The sequence below is a fragment of the Macrotis lagotis genome, chromosome 4 (assembly GCF_037893015.1).
Source record: "Macrotis lagotis isolate mMagLag1 chromosome 4, bilby.v1.9.chrom.fasta, whole genome shotgun sequence".
Lineage (NCBI taxonomy): Eukaryota > Metazoa > Chordata > Mammalia > Peramelemorphia > Peramelidae > Macrotis > Macrotis lagotis.
In genome coordinates this window covers 85,609,887-85,629,563 of record NC_133661.1, presented here as the reverse complement: position 1 = coordinate 85,629,563, position 19,677 = coordinate 85,609,887, and the positions used below count along the sequence as shown (strand labels likewise).

General features: G+C 37.5%; 1 protein-coding gene across 2 annotated transcripts in view; it reads right to left on the bottom strand.

Moving 5' to 3' along the window:
• Window positions 1-5,832, bottom strand: part of PANK1 (pantothenate kinase 1) — a 71,821-nt gene extending 65,989 nt beyond the window's left edge. Inside the window, exons 1-2 of one of the 2 annotated variants that reach the window (XM_074233402.1) lie at window positions 5,738-5,826; window positions 5,303-5,411 (exon numbers count right to left, since the gene is read on the bottom strand). In XM_074233402.1, coding sequence (XP_074089503.1) covers window positions 5,303-5,369 — 67 coding nt within the window. In that variant the 5' untranslated portion in view covers window positions 5,370-5,411; window positions 5,738-5,826. Of the gene's footprint in view, window positions 1-5,302 lie in introns of both variants that reach the window. The other variant, XM_074233401.1, reaches the window with a different exon arrangement.
• Window positions 5,833-19,677: the final 13,845 nt, after the last annotated feature.

The following is a 19,677-nucleotide window of genomic DNA, read 5'->3' as shown; positions in this document are numbered from 1 at the left end:
AAAAATTGTTTGCCTCTAATCTCCCTTCACTTCCCACCCCCATCTGAGTGTGAGCTGGCAACTTTTTTGCCTTTGCCCAGTGCTTAGTGCAATGTGTGACAGTAGTAAACCTTCATAAATGCTTGTAGACAGACTGACAGTGAAGGAGCAGACTGGCTGGGGGTGGTGAAAGAGAAGGACATTTATTTATAGAAAGGTAGGCAGACTTGATAGAGGAGGGAGGGAGATTTCTGGGCTGGCAGTCACACACGCTATGAGGTCACTATGAGTTTTCTTTCCAGTGAGAAAACTTAGGAACACAGTGAAAGGGGAATTAAAGGACATAGTACGGGATTGGGTTACCTGAAAATGGAAGCACAGAAAAACAAATCTCCTGTAACTGAGATGGATCGAAGACCTCCCTAAACAGGGCTATAGAAATGCTGGTCTAATCCCCAGAGGGACACCATTAGCGTAAGGTGACCTTGATCTAGAAGACCCATCAGTACTGGTCACCAGAAGTGAAGGTAAAAGGCAAAATTTACCTTTAATTAAATGCAACCTAGACTGCAGCTCAAGAATAATACCTAGACACAAACTTGTTTCTGCTTCAACAACATGTCATTTGTCTTTCACAATTTCAGTAATTGTTAGACTCCAAATGGAGCATCTACTCTCTTAGCCTGTTTGAAAAGACTCATAAGAGTAATGAACCTGTTGAATTTGGAAAAGTGTCATCTACTGAGTGATACTTTTTTCCAGAGTCCTCTCGATTTTTACAACTTCCTGTTAAAACTTTTCTGGGGAAAATATCAAATCCATGCCTGCAATTGCATACAGTTTTCAAAATCCTGCTTAGGTGAACTGTGCAACCTTTAGTTGGTGAGGTCAATTTGGAAGGCAAATAGGAAATTTTTGCATTACAGTATCTACCAGGATATAGAATTTCTTTCCTCGTTATGTCCCCCAATCCTTGTGCTTCACTTATGGTCATATGGCACAGATCCAGGGCAAAAGTGACTGCCCTGGGGACAGAACGTCCTCCACCTTGTTCGTTTCTTACGCCTCTTGACTTCTATGTCTTTTGGTTCTGTTACAGTTACTCTCTGCCTCCAAAGACTAGTGGAAAAGAGCCAGGTTGGAGCTCACAGGCTTAACCCAGGGGGTGTGTGAGAGGGTGTGTTGTGGGTGTAACTTGACCTTAGGAATGTGTAGAAAGGGAAGGAGTCTTTTAGTAGATGGACAAAAGAAGTTAGACTACCTTCTCATCTCCTGTAATCCTCATGGGGGGGGGGGGGGGACTATATACAGGGTCCCAGAATACATAACAACTCTAGTGATATCTGCCAGTGGCCTAGTCACAACCCTTGGAAACAAATAGGGCCATACTATAGTAATGACCTTGAAGCCTAAAGGAGAGTTTATATCCATTCCAGTCTCCTCCCACCCCTAGATAGCCACATACCCACACAAATCCACATACACCCACTATCTTTCTCTCTGCCTCTCTCTGTCTGCATGTCTCTCTCTCTCTCTCTCTCTCTCTCTCTCTCTCTCTCTCTCTCTCTGTCTCTCTCTCTCTCTCTCTCTCTGTCTCTCTCTCTCTCTCTCTGTCTCTCTCTTTCTCCCTCTCCCCACTCCCTCTGCCTTCAGAATCTAATTCAAAATTTCTAGGCCTAGAAAGAGGAAAAAATAAAGTCTTAACAGAAACAGAATGTCACTTCAAGTGTCCAGCCCCCTTTAAGAGATGATCAGTTGTCATTTTTCCCTTTTCAACCCCAACCACTAGGTCAGCACTGTTTAGATAGTCCTAAACCATCTATTAAAAATAGCAATAAATTGAAAGTTTCTGTTTCCATTATTCGGGAAAGGTTCTTGTTATCATCTTCAACTCAGTCTGTGCTTCACTCCTCCTTTAGTTTCTCTCATTTGACTGCCATCATTGGTCATGCAATGTCTGCTCCCTCTATCAGCCTGTCCTTGTTCCAAGTCCAGCTCAGTCTTCTCAGTTCTGCTTGATCCCCAGCTTGCCTAACTCCTAGGTATTAGCTACAATATGTACTTTCCTATCTTAACTATTCATAAGATTGGTCCTTTCTCTCAGGGAGCCAAGGGTTTCTCCAAGTCACACTATTAGCACAGTCTGGTATTAGATAAGACATTAGATATATGTGTGTGTGTGTGTGTGTATGTATTATGTATGCATGTTTATGTATATCTATGCATAATACACATACACATATTTCAATTGTCCTTAAATGGATGACTATATTGATTGAGGATCTTGTTAAATCTTCCATGGATGAATGGCCTTATATTAAGAACTTTCAATCATTGTAGGAAGTATTGATTATACAATGTTTAAAAAAGAGATAGACTTAGTTTCTTGAGTAGCTTACATTTAATAAGGAAAGAGGTGACCAATGAGGTGCTACAGGCAGATGGTAGATGGATGACTGGACAGGATGGATTTTCTTAGACTCTACCTTCTGAGAATTCTCTTCCAAGGGTTAGAGAAGGGAAATGCTCTTGACAGCAACCCTAGTCTGCCAGGAATTAGTAACATTCAGGGATAAGGCTATTTTTAATCAGGAGGAATGGGGATACTGGATCTTTCTTAGAAGAACAGGAGGATGATAGGATATCCGCCTGCTAGGAACAGAGAGTTTGCAAACTCAATGAGAACTCCTAGTCTAAAGAAGAGGAAGCTCCTTGGATGCAAGAGGAAAAACAAAATCCTAAGAAATGCCTCCCAGATCATACCACTGAAGATGAAGCCTGTTGAACCAGGGTCACAGATCTCAGTGGTTCCAGATAGCAACAAGATCACACCAGATTTTACTTTACTCTCCAACTGTCTTCCTGAAAGCTTCATTGGTGATTTCTATACCTTTATTCCCCTTCCTCTTCCTGTCCACCTCCTACCTTCACCCTTCCTAGTTCTGGAATCCAAACCAAATTTATAATTTATCCAGAAAGGATGTGTCAAACTGCTGTCCCTGGGGCTGCGTTTCCAATGCTTTTGACTCTCTAAACAGATAACACTACCTCCCTGATCATCACTCTGTTGTAATTGTTGTTTTTCCATATTAGAATATGGAAATCCTAAGTCAGACAATTACTAGCAGGGCAGGACAGTCTTCACTTTTGTATGGTACTGATAGGCAGTTAATGGCATCCTGGAGTCAGGATGATCTGAATTCAAATTCAACCTCAGATATTAATTGAGAGCCTGAGCAAGTTACTTCACTTCTGTTTGCCTCAATTTCCTTATCTGTAAAACAGGAATGATAATAGCACATACATGCCAGAGTTATTGTGAAGATTAAGTGAGACAATATTTGTAAAGTGCTTATCTCGGTGACTGGCACATAGTTGACGTGAAGATCAAATGGAATAATAATTGGAAAGCACAGTCCCTGGTGCATAGGAAGAGTTACATAAATGTTAGTTTTTATTAGCCATTACTCCTTAGTATAATATATGGCTATCATCCATCTCCATCATATAGATATATACCTATTTACACATACACATATACACAGATATAATTATAATGAGACAGTATCAGTATCAAGGTGAAGTAAAAAGGATGTTCAGATTCCAGTTTTATCACCAGTGAGACCTTGGATAACTCATAACCTCCATGGGATTCAATTTAATTATCTGTAAAATGAAGGGATTGTATTGAGGTTCCACCAAATATATGCTCCTGTGAGGAACCAGTAAAATATGAGTTATTAAAAAGATGAGCTTTTGTAGCAAAGAGCAGATTGAGATCATTGAAACTATTAAACAAATTTATCTTTTCCTCCTATAACCCCAGATCCAAATTTCATCTCTCACTATCCATTGTATGCCTGAGTGTGTATATATACAAATATATGCATATAAATATACATGCATATAAATATATACATATTTTTAAATATATGAATATGAATAACATTCAGATATACACACTATAGCACAAAAGAGGGTACACAAGGGGCTGCTAGGTGGTGCAGTGGATAGAGCACTGGCCTTGGAGTCAGGAGTACCTGAGTTCAAATCCTGCCTCAGACACTTAATAATTACCTAGCCATGTGGCCTTGGGCAAACCACTTAACCCCATCGCCTTGCAAAAACTAAAAAAAAAAAAAAAAAAGAGGGTACACAGTACATTCAACAGTCTTTCAATGATTTAAATGACATTAATTATCAATATATGATAGACTACTATGTATGACTTAGTATTAGCCAGTGATATGTCATAATCAGAAAAATATGCATTCTTTATAGGCTTGATTTTTCTCACATGGAAATCAATAAAAGCAAAAACAAAACAGTAGAATAAGATTCTCTAATCCTAATATATCTAGTGTATGATTCTCTATTACCACCTTAATAATTGCTAGCATTTAAGATTTGTAAAGCACTTTTATAATTAATATGTAATTCTCAAACAACTTTAGAAGGCTGCTATTATTCTCATTTTTCAGATGAGAAAACTGAGGCAGATTGTGTTTAAATGATTTGCTCAGGGTTACACTGCTCATAATTGTCTGACTTAGAATTTGAACTCTGGGTCTTTCTGATTCCACTTGCTCCATCCACTAAACTGTATGACCTGGAGCAACTCAATTAACCTTCTTGGGGCTCAATTTTCTCTATAAAAAGAAAATGTTGGCTATGTGGACTCTGAGATCCTTTCTAGCTCTGTCTCCATGATCCTACAATGAAAACCCTTATCCTAAACTTCTCTAAAGGAAGGAAACTCAAGAGGAAAAAGATACTTTCAAGAATGAAATCCTGAAGACACAAAGAGAAACAATCCTATGGTAATAGCCATAGTCTTAACACTCAAATTCAATCGACCATTTAATAAACACTTTCTATTTCAAAACACTTTGCTGCTGTGATGTAATACTAAAACTCCCTAACCTCAAGGAGCTTATGTCCTAATAGGAAGATATTTTTACTGTGAATATTAAATGAGGTTACAATATAAAACATAATATACAAGAGATTTATAAACAGTGTAACCTAAATTCAGAAGAAGGAAATTCCATTTCTAGTCAATAAAATCTTTTTGAAGGAAACAGCACTTGAATTAGGGCTAGAAAGTTAGATAGGATTTCAAAAAGTTCTTCATAGAGGAGAAAGTTGACTTCCAATTCAGTAAACTCTACTTTTGATGCATAATGACTTTGTGACTGGACAAGTCACTCAGTGTCCCAATTAAATCTCTCAAACTGTAAATAGTAGATATATTTGTAGATGGGGTTGGACAATAAGGTATTTTCTGCAGGCAATCAACTAGCCTTCTGAACCAGGTACTTACCCCTTCTTTCTGTCTCTGCTGCTCCAGGGCACATCACAGCTACTTCTTTGTTGATGGTAGATGTCATTCTTGTAACAGGTCTCCAAGTGGTTTAAGTCACCATAAGAACCTTTACGGAAGAGATGAAGACAGGAAAGGGAGGCAGCTCCCTCAGGCATCTGCTTGCCTAGGTCATACATTAGTCATATCTTGTGGCCAGGTGGGGAGAAGGTCACCTCCTGCTTTACCCTCTAGGCAGTTCATCTCCAAATCATATACATGTTTGAGGCAGGAAAGAAGAGAGAGTCTAAACAGACAAGAACAGGGTAGCTCCTCACAGGGTACTTCATTTGCATGGACAGGTAGCTCAGTTGGGTTTGCTCTTCTTGGGACATCGTGTCTCAGCTGGGAAAGGTCACTTTAAGCAAATCCAACTTAAAATTTCTGTTCAATCACCTCTAAACTGTGGCTGCAGTTCCCAGCTCTGGAGAATTATCCATAGGTGCCATTCTCATGATCAGCGAACTGCATAAGGGCTGCAAAACCCTTGTGTGGTCAGAACCAGATTAAAGTGTAACTGGGAAATGTTTAACAAAACAAATAAGAATATTATGCAATGTTGTTATTGTACAGTCGTTTTCAGTGTGATTCTTTATATCCTATTTGGAGTTTTCTTGATACAACACAGATTATGTTCATTTGTGGCTTTCTAAGACAGTATGAGGCACCCAGGGATCCATGCTTCTTTGAGTTTCATACTACTAGACTGTATTCTCATGCCTAGTCCACTAGTTCGTGGAATTTCCGAGCGATCCTCTACATCTCCCAAACTCTCCAGACCACCTAGACACTCACACTCCGAATATTGTTTGCCTAAGATCAGAAAGGTGTTTTACTGTTGTTGTTGTTCAGTGGTGTCTATTTCATGACCCCATTTGGGATTCTCTTGGCAAAGATCTTGGAGTAGTTTGCTATTTCCCTTTCCAGTTCATTTTAGAGATGAGGAGCCAAGACAAACAGGGTTAAGTGACTTACCTAGGATTATACAGCTAATGTCTAAGCCCAGATTTGAGTTCAGGAAGATGAATCTTCCTCATTCTAAACTAAATGATCTATATCCTTTGCCACCTAGCTTCCCCTTAGAATTAAGCATGCAAAAAAAATAAATAAAAAGAAGTGCTATAAATTCATGGACGTCAAGTTGTCCCACCCTATCAGCAGCTCAGTATCCCTCTTCACTCAAAGTCAACAAGGAAAGAGAATAAGATTGGGACAGATCGCCTCTTTTATATGCATACTCGGTTCTGAACCGGAACACTCAACCAATTAAAAGATATTTTTGGTCATTATATAGCCTGAGCATTAGTGATTACAAATGCTCACAAGGAGGCAAAGATACCTTGCATGAGCTAAGATCTGAAACTAGTCAGGGATATCTGCACATGCTTTAAGATCTGAACCTTAATTGGTCTGACCCTATTATGCTAGCCTTCTCTAATTTTACCCCCATTTTAAAATATTGATGTCCTGGAGTAGCTGGGTGGTACAGTGGATAGAGCACCTGCCCTGGAGTCAGGAGTACTTGAGTTCAAATGCAGCCCCAGACACTTAATAATTACCTAGTTGTGTGGCCTTGGGCAAGCCACTTAACTCCATTTGCCTTGCAAAAACCTAAAAAAAATGTTGTTCTCACAAAACCTGCTAAGACACATTTTACATCTTTCTAATACAGAACAATTCTCTGGGGTCCCAGGGAGGCACAATCATTATCTCTTTTTTTAATTCCTTCTCCTAAAGATCAGTATTTATTTATACTAATTTTATTTATTTATCATTTATTATATTTATTATTTATTATATTTATACTATCTTATTTATACTAATTACATACTTTCAGGCAAAAATCACAATTTGTGACTTCTGGCCAAGATGGCGGAGAGAAGACAGGCACAGTTCTAAAGTCTCCTGATCTCTTCCCCATCTATCACATGAAACAAACCTCTTAAAAGAAATCCGACCCACAAAACCCAGAAAGAAAAGCCAGGAGAAAGAACATCTACCTCAGGATTTGTCTCCAAATCACAATTTGTGGGGCAGCTAGATGTTGCAGTGAATAGAGTACTGGCCCTAGGAGGACCTGAGTTCAAATCTTATCTCAGACACTTAATACTTAGCTGTGTGATTATAGGCAAATCACTTAACCCCATTCCCTTACAAAAAAATCATAATTAGTTCCCAGTCATAAAGTTATGCATATTTAGCCCAAAATAAACATTTTACAAATTAGAGGTTAAACTGCTTTTTCTAGTACTTATGAAATAACTGTCTTGGCATTTACAAAGACCTTCCCTGACCCAGAGGTAAGAAGAAAAGAAAAAAGGAAAGAAAACCAAGTGCCCTATCACAGAAGAAATGCATTGTCCCTACAGAGCCCCCAGAACACATGGTGATCTTCTCTAGATGTTAAGGACCTAGGATCAATTGGAAGACTCACAAACCAATTTAGCCCGGTACTTAGGTGATGTGATTGTGATGCTGATTGTGATAAGACAAAAAGTTTATTGGCATCAAGCAGCTGACCCCTAGTAAATCAAATATTGTAGTGAGTCCTAAGAAGGAGTGCAAATTCCAACTGCTTTTATTAGATGGGAGTACAATAATTTCATAAGGAGAATAAGATGATGTTTGTTCTTCATGCTTGAAGAAGACCATGACATCAGGGAGGTGATGCCTTGACATGAACATGTATTGGATTTGAGTGAGGGGGTGCTGTGCTAAGTCACCAGCCTCATTTTCTCCTACAGAGCCATCTGGGTCCAGTGACTATTTATGAATCAGAAGACTGGAGATGGCCCTGTATGTGAGGCAATCACTGTTAAATGACTTGTCCAAGGGCACATAGTTAGTATCAAGTTTCAGAGTCCAAATTTGAATGGGGGGGGGGAGTTGCAGGGGAAGCTGGGACACTATTTTTGCCTTGACCACAGAGGAGGTCCCTTTTCTCTGAACTTAGCTGGGTTTCAAGTGCTATAGGAAATTGATACTGGGTCCTGGAGAAGGGCTGCAGTCCTTTTCTTCTCCCTATGTTAAGAGACCTCCTCATGCTCTAGAGTCTAGATTCAAACTCATATTATTGATTTAATCACATAAAAAAGTATTTTGGTTCTTATAACATTATGGGGACAATCAAGATTTCTCTATCTCTGGAAAATACAGAGAATTCGACTAGAGGGCCAGACAAAATATCTCTAGCTGTCAAATCACACTTAATGAATACCTAGATTTCTTGTATTACTGAAACAATAGAAGGCACCCAGAACACTTCCAAAGATCTTTACAACACATTGAAAGTTTCAGTTGGAAATATGAACTTATTCATCTCTACAACAAATAGGCCCAGTTCAAAAAAAAAAAGAAAAGAAAAGAAAATTGGGTCAGGTAAGCCCTAGACACTCATAGAGAGTTCTCAGAAGGAATTAAATACTAGGAATGGTTACTAGAGATTTCTAGGCCAATAGACAAATCTTAACCTATGGAACTGCATCCATAAGGATCTCATAATAAGAAAAGCAATTTAAATAGGTCTGCTTAAAAATGAGAATGGTTTAAAAAAAAAAGAACCATTTATCAATTTGCACAATATGCTCTAGTTAAAATGCTAGGCACCAGTGTTGTAGGAATGCAAAATTCCTATTGTTCACAATAGTTGCATTGAGCAATTAAATAACTAGTGGAAGATCTTAAAATAATGAGTACATTTATACCATAGATATCAATGCATAAACATTCAAGCAAGGAAAATTCTTTCAATGAAAACTGGTCTTATATCCAAAGGGAGTACATTGGAAAAAAGAGAATGTCCAATTATAGCTTTCAAAAAGAAAGTTTTTCCCCTCACATATGGATCCCCTTTGCATTTTGGGGGGGGGTCATTTTACATGGAGTCATTATCAGAGAGTTTTCTTCTGACCTTAATCAATTTTTACACCTAGACCAAGACCTAGAAACAAAGTATACTTATTTATTGAGATTTTTTTAAATTTAAAAATCAATGAAATCTGAATATTTCTTTATATTTGCAGAAATGAGGTGACCCAGTGTGTAAGAGTTGGGACTTTCAGGCAAGAAGGTCTGAATTTAAACCCTCATTTTGATCCTGACTAGCTGAGTCACCTGGGCAAGCTACTGAGTTTGGTTTCATGGCAATTTCTTCACCCCCCAAAAAAATGGAAATAAAAATAGCATCTACTTCACAGAATCGTTGTGAAGATCAGTTGAGATGATGGATAATTCTTTGCAGATCTTATAGCAATATATAAATGCTAGCTTATCCCTGAGAAGTAAACCACATTCACTGCAATATTAAGAAAAGTTGACAAATGCCAGCTTTTATATAAAAATATAGTGTTTTAAGTTTTGCAGAATGCTTTATATATTATATATACTTATATTATTTATGATATAGTGAAGAATAAATGAAATTATGTGTGTATGAATACATTTCAATATACACAGGTATGTCTATGTACACTTTAATATACTTATCTACATATATAAATGGAATTATTATTATTTATACATGTGTATATAAATGTTGTTGTTCAGTCATGTCCAACTTTTTGTGACCCCCCCCCCCCATTTGGGGTTTTCTTGGAAGAGATGCTGGAGTGGTTTGCCATTTCCTTCTCCAGCTCATTTGACAGATGAAGAAATTAGGGCAAACAAGGTTAAATGATTCACCCAGAGTCACACAGCTAATAGGTATGTAAGGCCAGTTTTTGAACTCAAGTCTTTCTGACTCCATGATTGGTACTCTATCCACTGCTCCATTTAGCTGCCCCTGGATGCTAGTATAGCCTAGTAGCCTGAAAGGAAAAAGCAGTTATCTTTCTCCCTCTTTCTTATCTTTACCTCAATGCATAGAAAGGAAACAAAATAATCACTCCACATTTGAGCTAGGGAATTTTAAGCTAAGATGTTTGTATCAATCAAACAGAATAAGTAAATAGCCCCAATTCTCCCAAATGTTTAACTTCACCAAACATCTACTTCAGCAAACTCTGGATCATCTTCTTAGTTCTCACCCTACTTCATCACTACAGCAACCTTAGAAGTATCACAGGCAGAAGGGGTGGAACATGAGGGTCTGGGAATAGTGGGTTCAGATTTAATACATTTTCTATATAATATTCACTCCACCTAGTTTACTTTCAAATGTAAGATGGAGAATAGATGTCTGTATCTGTACTATTCTGGGCTGGATAAAATAAGTTCTTTGGAATTTCATTCCTTTCTGTCTGACTTCCAGAAAATCTTGGCATAGTCTTCACAGCATTTAACACAGTGCTTTGAAAGTGCTTAATAAATATTAACTGATTGACTGAAATGACATTCTGAACTTTGGAAGTTCACAAGATTGTTGTCCTCTCCAATGGTTGGGAATGGGTACCAGGTCCCTCCCCTGCTCTAGTGGATCAGAAGCCTAACTCCAATGTCAGCCAGACCAGAAAGTCTCTCTCTCTCTGACTTGTTCTTGCCTTTGAATGAACCCAAAATCTAACCCCTCACAGTCAGTCAAAAAGCCTCCTTATCTCTGAGGCATTAGAAGATGAAACCAGTTTCAGAACATCTGCACAAGCTCCCCAGTCTACATAGATTGCATCAGTCCACTGTTCATGTTCACCAACCTCCAGCTATATCATGTCCTAACTTCTCTCTTTGATTTCAAGATAGCTTTTATTAATTTCTTTTTATTTCAGTTACACATTGTTTATGGTCTATCCTGGGGACTGTTAGGGTATTAAACTAGGGTGAGAAAACTAGGTAAAAGACAATATTTGCTCTCAAAGCACTCATGAGAGATATCATGCAAAAACTATTTACACCCAAGCTGTATGTAGGATAAATTAGAAATAGCAGAGTGAAGACACTAATATTAAGGAAGATTGGGAAATATTTCTAAAAGGTGGAATTTTTAACTGAAACTGGAAGGAAATCAGGGAAACCAGGAAGTAAAGATAAGGAATGAGAAAATTCCAGTAAAAATTCCAGTCTAAAGATGGAGGGTTTTATTTGAGCAGGAAAAGCAAGTCCATCCAGGGTCCCTGGACAGAGGATGGGTAGTATAGTTGGGAGGTAATCTGGGAAAGATTTAAATTCATTACAAGACTGGAAAAAAGTATTGGGGACAGATTATAAAACATTATAAAACAGATTGTAAAAGATTACAAAAAGTTAGAACATCAGAGGATTTGATATTTGATCATGGAGGTGATAGGGAGTCCTTGGAATTTATTTAATAAATGAGTGGCAGTAGTAGAATTTTTTCCTTCTTTCTTTTTAAAAATTTTTAGTGGTAAGTCTAGGAGCAAGAAAGGAGGATATAAAGGAAATCTGGGCTGCAGATATCAGAGAAGCAGAAGATTTCAATAAAAACCAACTTCTAAAAAGTTGTAATAGTATCATAGAATTTTTAATTGTAAGAGATTTTAAAGATAATCTCATTCAATTCTTTTATTTTAAAGAAGGAAAAACAAAGGTCAGAGAAGTTAATGCCTTCCTTAAGATCATAGATGGTTAGAAGCAAAGGAGGGAGGGCTCAAACCCAAGTTCCCTGTTTCAAAATCTAGGCAGTTCATTTTAATGTATGTTCTAATACTTCTACTTCTTCCTTGCTTCCAAACTTCCATAGTTGTTCTATAAAAAAAATCTATCCTTACTTTCTCTGTGTCTCTGCCTCTCCTTTCTCTCTTTTTGCCTCCTCCCCCCACTCTCTTTCCCCTTTCTCTCTACTTTTCTCCTCTTCATTCTTCTCCTTCCTCCACCACCTCCCTCTCCCCTAACCCCACTCCTTCTATCTCCTCCCTCTCTCTGCTTCAATGTTTGGCTCTTAATGATAAAATTAAGAGGGTGGAGAAAGGAATGGAGACAGATTTGAAGAAATACAAGTATTTCAAGTAAGACAGTGTTTGTACATGTTCAATTTCAAATGATCTGTCAGGTTTACTTTCGAAGTCAATGTATAGATACCACATTTAACCCTCAAAGTAGAAATTTTTCTCTCACACAAGTCTCTTAAAGGATCTAGAGTAAAGATAAGATACTGAAACCTCAAGTCAAGATAAGTATTAAAGGCTTACTAAAAACAAAACAAAATTGTGCTGGGCTATCACATCCAATGGGCTTTGATGGGCTGTTATCTCTGATGTTAACACAATTTTGAGTTTAACTGTAGGGCTTTGACTATTTGCCACAGAAGGAAGCATTCAGTGAAGTTTTAACAAATTCTACAATTTGTGAAGAGTAAGCCCACAGTGATACCTGAAAATAGTTTGGAAAATTTTTGACATTTTACTTTGTCATCAAAATTGCAAGTCATCCAAAGAGCAATGGAGAGACATAAAGTGGGTGTAAATAGATTACAAGTTATTAAAAATTACAAAGTAGGTGCATAAAGGTATCAGAAATGTTTGAATATGTAAATAAGTTAAGTGAGGAAAGCTTTACACACGGACAGTTCAAGTGCCACATTGGAATCCATTTATATCAAAAGGTTTAATGGGTAGGCCACCAGCAGACTAGACAGTGTAGAATATATAGGAAGTTGTGGATAAGAGTAACAGAGGATAAGAATGCATAGAAGGGAAGTCATTACATCAGTGAGATGTCAGATCCATTGAACCATTGAAAAACAATCTTTTTTTTTTTTTAGTTTTTGCAAGGCAATGGGATTAAGTGCCTTGCCCAAGGCCACACAGTTGAGTAATTATTAAGTGTCTGAGATCACATTTGAACTCAGGTACTCCTGACTCCAAGGACCAATGCTCTATCCACTGCACCACTTAGCTGCCCCTAATCTTTTTTTTTAAAGAAAGATTTTATTTATTTTTGAGTTTTACAATTTTTCCCCCATTCTTGTTTCCTTCCCCCAACCCCCTCAGAAGGCATTCTCTTGGTTCCATGTTATACATTGATCTCAGTTGAATGTGAAAACAAAGAAATCATATCCTTAAGGAAGAAATATAAAGTATGAAATAGTAAAATTACATTATAATATAATGCTTCCCCCCCTAATTTGATGGCAATAGTCTTTGGTATTTGTTCAAAGTTCATAATTCTTTTTCTGGATATAGATGGTATTCTCCATTGCAAATAGCTCAAAATGCTCCCTAGTTGTTGCACTGAAGGGATGAGCAAGTCCATCAGGGTTGATCATCACCCTCATGTTGCTGTTAGGGTGTACAATGTTTTTCTGGTTCTGCTTATCTCACTCAGCATCAGTTCATGCAAATCTCTCCAGGTTTCCCCGAATTTCCATCCCTCCTGGTTTCTAATAGAACAATAGTGTTCCATGACATACATATACCACAGTTTGTTAAGCCATTCCCCAATTGAAGGACATTCACTTAATTTCTAATTTTTTGCCACCACAAACAGGGCTACTATAAATATTTTTGTATAAATATTTTTTATCATCTCTTCAGGATATAGACCCAGTAGTGGTATTGCTGGGTCAAAGGGTATGCACATTTTTGTTGCCCTTTGGGCATAATCCCAAATTACTCTCCAGAAAGGTTGGATGAGTGAGAAACAATCTTTATTGGAGACAACTACATGAGGCAGTGGATGAAATGTCAGACTTAGAGTTAGGAAAATCTAAGGCCAAATCCAGTCTCTTACTAGCTATGTGAACCTGGGCAAATCACTTAACTCTTTCTCAGCTTCCTCATCTATAAAATGAGTTAGAAAGGAAATGGTAAACTACTCCAGTATCTTTATCAAGAAAACCCCAAATGAGATCACAAAAAGTCAGATAGGAAAGAAGGACAAGAAATATAAAACCTGGGTAAGTCATTTAACTTCTATCTGTCTCAATTGCTTTATTTGTAAAATGGGGACAATTTTAGCTCCTACCTCTAAGCATTGTAGGGAGGATAAAATAAAAAATCATTTTGCAAACCTTAAAGTGCCATGTAAATGCTAGTTGTTATTGTTATCATCATCATTATTATTATTATTATTATTATTATTATTATTATTATTGTGAGTATTATTATTTACCTATAGCATAGGCATCCTGAGACTGGCTTCAACATACACACACACACACACACACACACACATATACACATACAGACATACAGACATACATATATGAATGAAATAATATAGTTAGAACATCTCTAATACACAAGGCTCTTCTGCTTCATCATTTGATTGAATGTAATCTCTTTCTTTTTTAAATAAATATTTACTTTTCAAATAACATGCAAAGATAGTTTTCAAAATTCATATTTTTTTGTAGTTTTGAGTTTCACATTTTTCTCCCTCCCTTCCCCCTGACAGAAAGCAATCTAATAAAGGTTATATGTTTATAACTATGTTAAACATATATGCATGTTAATCATGTTGTGAAAGATGAATTAAATTGAAAGGGGGAAAAATATTAGAGAAAAAATAATACATAAAGACAACTTTTAAAAATTGAAGTTAGTAAGCTTTAGCATATATTTAAATCCTTTAATTCCTTCTCTGGAGATGCATGGTATTTTTCATTACAAGTCTTTTAGAACTGTCTTTAATTACTGCTGAAATAATAAGTCCATCATAGTTGATCATCACTCAAAGTTGTTGTTAGTGTCTACAATGTTCTTCTGGTTCTGCTCCTTTCAGTCTGCATAAGTTCATGCAAGTCTTTCCAGGCTTGAATACCATCTCTTTCAAGATTATTCTAGGGTTTCTTGAAGCAGGTTTAAATTTCCCACATATTCATTTCTCTCTGGGAATGATACATTTTTCTTTACTAATTTTCTTATTCTGAATGAATACTAGTTCTGAAAATTTGTAGTTAGTCTTCTCTATTAAATAAATAATCACTGAAGGCAGAGCCAAGATGGTGGAGTAAAGATAGGAAATCCTGGGAGCTCTCCCCTAAACCACTCCAAATACCTTTAAATAATGATTCTAACCATATTCTAGAGTGGCAGAACCCACAAAAAGACTGAGTGAAACAATTTTTCAGCCTAAGATAACTTGGAAGATTCATGAGAAGGGTCTGTTACACCAGGGTTAGAAAGGACCACAGCACAGCTGCACCAGAGCAAACCACTAGGCATCCAAGAACAGCCCACAAGGTGCCTAAGTCTCTAGGGACACCTGGATCTATGGCAGCAGCAGTGGCGATTTCCAGACCTCTCAGCCCAGGGATTGCCAAGGACAATTTGGAAGGTCAGTAGAAAAACTGTCACACTAGAGAAACACCCACACCAGCACAGACCCTGCTGGCCTGGGGAGCCACTCAGCAAACAACCACAGGGCAGCTGCTTCCAGAACATTTAGCCCACATATGGTAAGGGTGTCTGGGAGACTACAGAGGTATCTTTGCTATTTCTGAAGCAGGACTCTGTTGCTTTGTCCATACTCAAATCCAGAACCCAATCTGGGCTCCAAGCTCAGAAAAAGGAGTTTTCCTGCTGTAGTGGAGCAGGGACCTCCTCACAGTTCCAGGGCAGAGGGGAGTGTTTATTGTCATCCACAGACCACAGCAGAGGCCAGGGGAACAGTCAGAGTCTCTCATAAGATCTTGGAGGAATTGAGGTCCCTGGAGTGTGTTCCTAAAAACAGCTGCAAAAAATTCTCAAAAGCTTGAAACAGTGCATCCTCCATCCTGGAAGCAGAGCTCCACCTTAAGGAAGAATTAAAATCAAGTCATAAACTGGGGAAATGGGCAAACATAAGAAAAAATATGACCATAGAAAATTACTTTGGTCCCATGGAGGATCAAAATTCACATTCAGAAGATAATAAAGTCAAAAGTTCTGTATTCAAAATCTCGAGGAAAAAATATGAATTGGTCTCAGGCTATGGAAGAGCTCAAAAAGATTTTGAAAATCAAGTAGGGGAGGTAGAGGAAAAATTGGGAAGAGAAATGGGAGTGATGTAGAAAAATCATGAAAACTTAGCAACTTAGTGAAACAGATACAAAAAAAATACTGAAGAAAAGAATATCTTTAAAACTAGTTTAGGTCAAATGGAACAAGTACTCCAAAAAGCCAATGAGAAAAAGAATGCCTTAAAAAAACAGAATTGGTCAGATGGAAAAGGAGATACAAAAGCTCTCTGAAGGTGTGGCTAGGTGGCACAGTGGATAGAGCACTGGAGTCAGGAGGACCTGAGTTCAAATATGATGTCAAACACTTAATAATTACCTAGCTGTGTGACCTTCGGAAAGTCACTTAACCCCACTGCCTTGCAAAAACAAAAAACAGAAACATCTCTCTGAAGAAAATAATTCCTTCAAATATAGAATGGAGCTAAGGAAAGCTGATGGCTGTGAGAATGAAAAACTAGAAGAAAATGTGAAATATCTCACTGGAAAAAAAACCAACCTGGAAAAAACAGATCCAAGAGAGATAATTTAAAAATTATCAGACTACCTGAAAGTCATGACCTGAAAAAGAATTCATTTTTCAAGCAATAATTCAGGAAAATTGCCCTGATATCCTAGAAACAGAGGGCAAAATAGAAATTGAGGGAATCCACTGATTAGCTCCTGAAAGAGACCCCAAAATGAAAACTCCCAGGAATATTATAGTCAAATTCCAGAACTTCCAAGTCATGGAGAAAATATTACAAGCAGTCTGGAAGAAACAATTCAAATATCAAGGAGATACACTCAATATAACACAAGATTTAACAGCATCTACATTAAGGGCTCATAGAGCTTGGAATATGATATTCTGGAAGGCAAAAGAACTGGAATTACAACACAGAATCAATTACCCAGCAAAACTGGACATCCTCTTTCAGGGGAAAAGATGTACAATCAATGAAATAGGGAACTTTCAAACTTTCCTGTTGAAATGATCAGAGCTGAACAGAAAGTTTGATCTTCAAGTACAGGATTCAGGTGAAGCATAGAGAGGGTGTATGGGAAGGGCAAATTATGAGGGATTCAATGATGCTAAACTGCTTGTATTCCTGCATGGGAAGAAGATACTGATAATTCATATGAACCTTCTCATTTACTAGAGCAGTTAGAAGGAGCATATCTAGACAAGGCACAGGAAGGAGCTAATTTGAAGGTATATTATATTATAAATATATATTATATATTACATAATTATAATATAATAATATAATATTTATATTATAAAATGGAATTAATGAATGAAAAAGGAATGTACTGGGAGAAAGGGAAAGGAGACTTAGAATGGGGTAAGTTATTTCACATAAAAGAGGCAAGAAATAACTTTGCAATGGAGTGGAAGAGGGAAAAGTGAGGGTAACAAATGAGTCTTCACTCTCATCAGAAGTGACTCAGAGGGAAAATAACATACACACTCAATTGGATATTGAAATCTATCATGCCCTAGAGGAAAACTGAAGAGAAAAGGCATGGGGAAAAAGGGGACAGAGGGAGGAAAGAGGGAGTGTTGGTCATAGAAGGGAGGAAAGATTGTGGGAGAGGGTAGTCAGATGAAACACACTTTTGAGGAGAGGCAGGGTGAAAAGAAAGAGACAGTAGAATAAATGTAGTCGGGGGAATAGGTTGGAGGGAAATACAACTAGCAATAGCAATTTCTTTGATGGACTTATGATCAAGAATGCTATGCATCCCAAAGACAGAGCTGATGGTGTCTGAATACAGACTGAAGCACAAAAATAAAATAAAATAAAATAAAACATAACTCCATAAGTGGGGGAAAAATAATCATTAAACTCAATAGGCATTCATCAAGTATCTACTGTATGCCAAATACTCATGTATTTGTTGCAGATTATAGATGGGGACTCATTGGAGTAGAATGAAGTAAGTCTCTGCTTCCCATAAAAAGATTTCAATTAGCCTAGCTGGCAAAGGTCTATGAAATCACATTCAGAGAAGAATGACTCTTGGACCTTCTCTGAATTATTTGACGTGCAAAAAAAGAAAAGTTCTCCATAAATGAAAATCTGGGGCAGCTAGGTGGCCCAGTGGATAGAGTACTGGCCCTGGAGTCAGGAGGACCTGAGTTCAAATCTGGCCTCAGATACTTAATAATTGCCTAGCTGTGTGACTTTGGGCAAGTCACTTAACTCCATTGCCTTAAATAAAATAAAAATAATGAGAATCTGTCATAAGAAAAATGCCTTTCCTTTCTAAACTTCAATTATATTGAGCACCTCAAAAAACAGCTAATAAAGCAGCTAAGTGGCACATCCCCAGAGTCAGGAAGACCTGAGTCCAAATTTAACCTTAGATATTTACTGGGCAATCACTTAATCCTACATGCCTCAGTTTCCTCATCTGTAAAATGAGCTGGAGAAGAAAATGGCAAACCACTGTATCATCTTTGCCAAGAGAACCCCAAATGGGGCTACAAAGAGTTGGACACAATTAAAATGATTGAAAAACAACAACAAAACCAGTAACTGTTGCCATAGCCATAAGCCTTTTGAAATGAAACTGTTGAAGAGAAAAGTAGAAATAGGGAAGACAATGAGTAATAGGAAAGGTTGGTGATTTAAAGATTGCTAAAACTATATGAGGGACCTCTAGAAAGAACTTTCTAACCCTCTACTAACTATAAAACAAGGGAATCTCCAAGACTACTATAAATAGAGATTATGTGAGTAACATTTCCAAAAGGGAAGGAGGTTATGAATGGAAGAGAAGCAGCTAGCTCTCTCTCCTTAACTCTTGCTTACTCTGCACAGCATTATACAGACAAACATGGACCAAGTGGAAAGTTAGCATGATATGCTTAATCACTGTTTTTCAACAAGAGGGTACTATGATTTGGGGCAGGGGGAGTTCTATCTCTCAAGGTATCTTAAATTTCATGGCTCTTATGTTTTACAGGGGAAGCTGTGTCAGTAGCTACATTCAGGGGTTGATAAATCATTTTTCTGAAACCTCTTAGCTGACAGATAAGGAAGAGGGTGGCCTTATCATTTTTCTCTGATAATACTAGAGCTGCAACTAGGAGACAGAGGAAGTAAATGAATAATATTTGAAGCTGTGATAATCAAAGCCATTTGTATGTATTTATGCATCTCTTTATCTACTTTGACTTAAAAAAAAGATTTCCAAAAGTAATTAAGGGTGTTTTAACACCTCTTACATCTTTTCTATTCAATATCCCTTCCAAATTTGAATTGTAGTGTTAAAAAAAAATGATCCAGGTTTTGGGTCTAACCCAGATCAGTTAAAGACAAATAATAAGACAAATGGTCCCACAAGGAATCAAGCAGCAGGAGTGGGGTTGGTCCTTAGTCAGTCAGGAAGTTGTAGTGGATCTTGGGAAGGGGTACAAATTTCAACTGCTTTTATTAGATGGGAGTAAAACAGTTTACATAGAAGAGTGAGATGATGTTTGTCCTTTGTTCTAGAAGAAGGTCATGACATCAGGGAG